We start from the raw sequence: 7317 nt of genomic DNA on the forward strand, positions 1-7317 counted from the left end.
AACACCACGTTTTAGGCCTACAAATTCTGAGGGAAGGCACAGCTGTTGTCAACTTCACCTGTTAATGCACACACTTACACCTCAACATGTAGTATGTACCCACTTCTCAGCACAAGCAGCAATATTTTCAACAATTTGAGGCAGTGCTTGTTTCTATTTTTCCTTTCCTTCCTTCCCTTCCCTTCCTGTTTTTTTCTCACTTACAGGGAGTGTTTATGTTCCTCCCCTGGCGAGTCTTAAACATGCCTCCATTTCTTTAAGGGGGTAACTGCTTTCTCAGTAGGCTTACAACATCTCCCACATTTCCCCTGCACCACCTTCGTCTCTATGTCCCCGCCCTCGCTACCCTATATATGACAGTTCTCACAGACATTTACTGGGAGACCTTCCCAGACCTTTCTCTGCGAGGCCTCTCGAAGTGGTTGCATTCTGCTTTTCAGACAGTACATGAAGATCATCAGGAAATTAAACTCACAAACTGCCACCATATCCTCTAAAGGATGTCAATTTTACAAAGTTATTGAATGGTTGACTGTTGTTGCTTTGAGACTTATAAATATTCTCCAGAAATGATTTAATGACTTAGTGGATGAAGGTAAATAATAAAACAGCTAGAACAGTTTGGTAAGTTCAGAAACATCACTTTACTGTAATGCAGCCTGTAAAACCAGGTAAAGCCAGCACTTACCATATTATGATATATCCAAATTGTAAGACAATATCTAGTCTCACATAGTGATAGCGATACATCGTTGATATATTGCCCAGCCCTACTATCAGCCATCTCAGCACTTCTTCCTTGCTCTCGCCCTCCACCTCCTCCTCTCTTTTGCTGCACTCCACACTCCCTTTATCTTCTAGATCACAGGCTTCTTAGAGACGGTAGATCCCACAGTTCTTGCTACTAAGGTACAAATGTGCTAATTTTTTTAGTGTTACAAGGCTAGGCTACCTCTCTCTGTATGTGTGTTGATTGACATGGGGGTGTTAGAACTTGCATCATCTACCGGTAACTTAAACAATCACGTTGATATACTGTACGTCATCTCCTCTCTGTTATCACACCTAAAGAGTGTGTCTTAATGTTTTTATGTATTCATTGTGTGTGTGTGTGTGTGTGTGTGTGTGTGTGTGTGTGTGTGTGTGTGTGTGTGTGTGTGTGTGTGTGCGCGCGTTCACATCTCCCTTTGTCGGGATTTAATTGATTGTAAAGGACCGTAATGCCACATGACATGGCTTTCAACATGTGCGCGCACACACACACACACACACACACACACACACACACACACACACACACACACACACACACACACACGTGTTGTGTGTGTTGATTGAACTAAAGAAGCTCAAAAAAGCTTATTATCTCCACATGATGTCCACCAAGCCAGTGATCAATACACACCAATCACACACTTCTGCACAGCTGGACAAAAAGACGGAAGAAGGGTCACACACACATAACACATACACACACATATACAAATGTGCACGGTATATGTCAGGGATAGTATCCAGCAAGTTACACATCTTACCGTTAGTATATGGTTTTACCATATAGTTGGTTTTAGAGTTCACCAACTCTAAGCTAACATTCATTCAAAAGTATTTGTTTGTTAATTTGGATTTCCAGAATCATACCAAACTGATTAAGGATTACATTTGTGAGGTTGATACTATGCAGCTATTGTTTGTGGTTTTAAAGAGTTGCAAGTTGTTATGCTGTTTGTTGATGAACACAGTTCGTCTGTTGACCCAGCACTAAGCCTTTTTGCCTTTCACATATTTTGACTTGTCATAGTGGGAAAAACTCAGGTGTTATTATTAACAGTAATTAGGACTCTGTTCTATTCAAGTGTCCCACTAAGCCACAATAGTGTGACAGTGAACCTGCGCACAATACAATTCAGTCATTGTTGATTTGATTATGAACATCTGTGCTTGTACCTGCACACTGTGATGAGAAGATTTTGGGTAGGTGTTCTGCTCACCTAGCCTGGAAATCCAGACCCAAATCCGAAAGATTAAGGGTCCGGCATCGAGTAAAAAAAGTCGCCCATCTCGTGGGGCGGCACCTAGCATGAATTTGAAAATATCACTGCACAAAGTTGGATAACACTACAACCACAACACAGGGTGACGTATGCAGAACACCATACGCTTAGCTACCAGCGGAGCTAACTGGTAGATTAAACCATTGTCATCTGTTTAGCTTGGAGCTGGCCCGCCTATATCAGATACGGCAATGTGATTGGTTCAGCTCGGCTACAAGGGTATAGTTAATGAGCAGCATTACTCAATGCCAGGGTAACTAACTGAGCAAATTGAAATTGTGCTCTCACAAGAACTCTGGATTTCTAGGTTACTTCTCACCGGCTAGTTTAAACTAGGGGTTGACACATAGACTGTATAAGTAAATCCCCCTAATCTTAATCACGTCAAATGTTTTTTTTACAAATATGGTTTGTTCTTTTTGGTAGTTCTTATCACTCAGATTGTTCAAATGTTTATTTTTCTAATTAGTTCAGTTTTTATTAGTTATTCAATGCTGTAAATAGGGGATGAACGTCATGATTGTCAGCTGGGATTGACGCGCGATTGGTCAGGTGGGTGTAGTACATACTAGGCACATACTCTGGCTCCAAAATTATTCAACTCAATTCAACAACCAAAGGAGCTCTTTCTCTCTCTTTCTCGTGAGATTGCCACTTTCTTTTCTAGTGCCACAGGTTGTAGTGTGTTTAATAGAAGCGTGTGTGCATCAGCTGTCCACATGCAAGTCTGCAGCTGTCCACGTCCCTGTTGAACGATGAACAAACCTTAAGCCTCATCGTTGCTTTATCTAGAATGTGATTCCTTCATTTAGAACGGCATCAGATGTGTCCAGTTACTAGAAATGAATGGAACCCTGACAGCCAATTAGAAGAGAGAGTTAAATAAACCAAAATAAACAGAAGGCAAACATTTAGACACATAAAGTACGTCTCTGTCACAGTCAAGTCATTTACTATATAGGCAAAGTAAGTGAAGTGGAAACCGGCGTAAACAAAATTGTCTTGACAGTCTGATAGGCCGAACTGGGGGAAAAAAACAAGCATTAAACAGACGGCTTGAGGTAAATGCAGCAAGAGAGGTGAGAGAGAGATAGGAAGCAAACTCACATTTCAGCTCACCAGTCTGACTGTGTTCAAACAGATGCATACGATGCTGAAATACAAGTCTGCTTTTTCCTTTGTGTGTGTGTGTGTGTGTGTGTGTGTGTGTGTGTGTGTGTGTGCAATGCTAAATTAATACCATGAAGCATCTATGGAGACCCTAAATAGACACAGTAACACACTAACACACTCTATTTTCCAAGAGGCTGACTTGCAATATATATTCATGAACCCAAAATGCGTTGTAGATTCTGCTTAATAACATCATGAAGGAAAAGGCTGAGTTACGTGGCTAAACTCAGAGTGCACAAATGGATTAAGAGAGTGTACTACTGCAAAAGCATTCTGTACAGCACACCCACCAAATTCCTCAAAAAACTACAAAATATTCAAAACTCAGCAGCCTGTCTACTCACTCACTCCAGCAACAGAGACCACATCACTCCAGTCCTCCTAGACCTCGATGCGCTCCCCATCCAACACAGAATCCATATAAAAATCCTCCTTATCACCTCAAAGCTCTCAATGGTGATGAATGCTGAACAGCATCCTACTCAATAGCTGAAATGTCTGAGCTCTTCAGGTGGTTCAGCTCTTCTCTTTTAGAGGTTACGGCCTGTTGTTTGTCACTTGAACTCGATGATCCCGAGAATGGATGCACTTTTTTCCTTAATATAGTCTTTGGTTCAAGACAAATTCCTTCATCTGATTGAGGCAAACAAATGAATTAAGCGAGTGAGTTTGCTGAGTAAAAAAATGTCACTCTAAAATACTCAATAAGAAAATTAAGAAATGATTAAACTACAACAAAATCCAATTTCTGGTAAAAGTCAATATGAGTCCAACCTGTACTGATCCTTTTTTATGTAGACAAAGAGAAAACAATGTAGCTAGTATGCTAGTTCCTTTTTCTCAAAATTCAAAGGATAAGTCTATTTTTTTTTAAATTGTCAACATAAACTCAATGAAAAGACCAAAACCAACAATGAATTGATAAACTGATATATCTTATTCTTCTGTGCCGTAGAGCTCCATTGTTATCCAAAAACTTTAAACAACATATCAATGAGCCCCGCTTTTGCACTGTGTGGGTTCCTTTAGATACTCACCAGTCATTAAACTGACCACTCCAAGTTCCACTATAATACTTTAGATACTGTTACTATGTGTGTGTGTGTGTGTGTGTGTGTGTGTGTGTGTGTGTGTGTGTGTGTGTGTGTGTGTGTGTGTGTGTGTGTATATATATATATATATATATCTATATGTCTATATGTGTGCGCACATGAAAACTCGTTGTTGTGCTCTGAATAGGTGAGGTAAGGGGGTTAAAGAAGCAACTGAAGTGCTATGAGCTTTATTGATCGGTAGATCCCCAGTGCACTGATTATAGGCCCTATGAAACAAGACAAGCAGAGGATTTAGATCTTGGCTGCAGTAATATTGACAGGTAGAATACTTTCTTTCTACTTCTGTAAATGTGAGTTCTTATTGTCTATTCTGAGGCAGTGCTGCTATGGTACAAATGTCATTTTAGCAGTGGAGAGAGAACATGGTGGAACTCACTCCAAGTTGACACAGACTAGTCACAGAATGTGGTCTATTATGAGTGTGGAATCTTTCTTTGATTTCTTTTTGTAATTTTACTTTGAATACTAAAAAAACCTTCAAAGCAAATTTGACCTGAAATGTGTATGATGTTTGTGCTGCTTGTTTCTGAAAGGTGTATGTATCAATTTTCTCTCTACAGAGCTCCATGTATTCTCTGGCCCTGAAGTGTCTGATCAGCCTGTCCACAGTCATACTGCTGGGCCTCATCATAGCCTACCATGCACGGGAAGTTCAGGTAAAACACATAAACATGCATCCATGGGCAGACTGACACAAATGATCTCATAGATAGGTGTTTAATGTTTTGGTAGTTGAGAGTTAAAGATACCACTCTCATGTCTGTGCGTTAAGTTGAGCTAGAGGTGGGAGGTGATGAACTCAGGTTAGCATAAAGATTGAAAGCAGAGGGGTACAGCTAGTCTTGCTCTGTCTGAACATGACAAAATCTTCACACCAGCACCTGTAAAGCTAATTATATCTTGTTTATTTAAGGTATAATTTGCTATAAAGCATAGTTAAAGTGTACAAACAGCAATTTGTGGTTGTTTGAAGGGTTATGTTCAGGACTATTTCAAGACAAAGTCCCTGCAGTTGGCCACAAAATAGTTAACGCACTTTATAACCCCAAATTTTCTCTCATTAGTGAGCTTTAGAGGGGCTGGTAGGCAGACGTTACTTTTGGACAGACTAGCTGTTTTCCTGTCTTTATGCTAAGCTAAGCTAACCAGCTGGTGGATGTACTGTAGCTTCATATTAGTGCACAGATATGAGAGTGGTATTGATCTTCTCATTTAACTCTTGGCAAGAAAACATGTTTTCCAAAATAGGGACTACTTCTTTCATGCCTTCACCTTTTTGTTTAGGATTGGTTTTCTTCAAATATAAGCGCATAACACATCTGAGTTCTGTCCACAGGGTACACATTATGTTGTCGTCTCTCAAGCTCCCAAGATAGACCAAGGGACACAGATGTGTGTCAGCTACAGCCAAGTAATGACTTTAATAAGTGTCTTTGTTAGTTTGGCTATCACCAGACCAAGCCATGCTCAATAGATTTAAGGTTGAGCGTTGGTCTGGGTAGTCTGCTCTGTATTTTCTCTGCACAAGAGCCGTAACCAACGGGCATGACTTTGTACGCAATTCGATAGTCCTTCAACCAATCAGACCAACAATCCAGGTGACGTAGAAGCGACAGCGGCATCAACGGGTTGCTGTGCTTCGGTGGTGTTTGGTGGCCACTATGTTGGATGTAAACAAGAAGCTGCTTGGTTGCTTCTCTATCGTCATCGTGTTAAACCTGCCAATAGCGCGCCAGGTAGGTAAGCCAGTTTGTGATTGGTTCTCGCAAAATTGTGAACTGAAGCAGGATAATTAAACATGCAGGTTTCCATACCGAGCTGCAGGGCGAGATCAAATCGCCGGCAGATTGGACAGGGTTTACCCAGTCTAGGTCTTCGTCTTGATATCAGTTTTGCTGTTTGTCATTTCACTTATATAATGGTACCACAGCCATTGGGGTTTCACCTGAAGCCATCTGTAATCAATGCACCTTGACTATTAAAGGGAGATTGTGGGAATTGGATCCAATGAGTGCCCCACACTAGCTATTACTGCCACCAGCTAAACCATGGAGCAACACTTATCCATCTCACCACATATTAGTTTAATGCTGTGGCTTTTTTTCATCTCAGCTGAGATGTTTCTGGAAATGTCTATTACAGTTCTAGCGGGTCTGTGAGATTCTGATGCATTCTGCTCTATAGTTCACGCTCTCTATCTCTGGATCAATAACTAAATGTCATACAGAGGGGCTGATAGACTGCAACAAGTCTGTAACGGACAGTCGTTACGCGATACGTGTGTTTTGTGTTATGCTTTAGCATTCATTGATAAAAGAGCAATTGATTTTGCTCACAAATTTGATGTCACATTCACATACAGTCAGATATCCTCCTACGCACACTGTGGCTGCCACATGTGACACGTACACTAAAATTGACAGAAGAAAAGATTGATATTGTAGGCCGACAGAGAGAAACAACGGTCTGCTGTTAATCCCTTTGAGAAATTATCTCTTTGGATTAAATTAAGTTAGTAGTTTAGGGAGGAGTACTATGATGGTAGGATACAGTTGTGTTCGAAATAATAGCAGTGCCTCAACAGCAGCAAGAAAATCACTGGTTTTATTAACATTTCAAACTCTATACCCCAGATAAGTTTCTGGGGGGTAAAATAAAGGTATAGAAAACCAACAAACCCAACAGGACAGCCATGCATACTGTGGATTCTGTGAAATTGAATGATTAACTGAAAAGGGTGTGTTCAAAAAAATAGCAGTGGTGAGTTCAATTAGAGAGGGCATCAATTAGGGAGGGTATTCTGGGAAAAAAGGGTGTTAACAGGTGATCCGTATTTAAGGATCAAGACAACTGGCATGCTGGCTGTGCATTTCTCCTGAAAAAAAAATGAAAATGGATCGTTCAAGACACTGTTCTGAAGATGAGCGTTTCCTAATAAAAAAATTGATTAAAGAAGGGAAAACATACAAAGAGGT

General features: G+C 40.5%; 1 protein-coding gene across 1 annotated transcript in view; it reads left to right on the forward strand.

The window, feature by feature from the left end:
- kcnn3 (potassium intermediate/small conductance calcium-activated channel, subfamily N, member 3) overlaps positions 1-7317 on the forward strand; it is a 51879-nt gene that overhangs the window by 7481 nt on the left and 37081 nt on the right. Inside the window, 1 exon segment of the mRNA XM_034875022.1 lies at positions 4903-4998. Within this exon segment, the coding sequence (XP_034730913.1) occupies positions 4903-4998 (96 nt within the window).

This window comes from Etheostoma cragini, chromosome 6, assembly GCF_013103735.1.
Source record: "Etheostoma cragini isolate CJK2018 chromosome 6, CSU_Ecrag_1.0, whole genome shotgun sequence".
Classification (NCBI taxonomy): Eukaryota; Metazoa; Chordata; class Actinopteri; order Perciformes; family Percidae; genus Etheostoma; species Etheostoma cragini.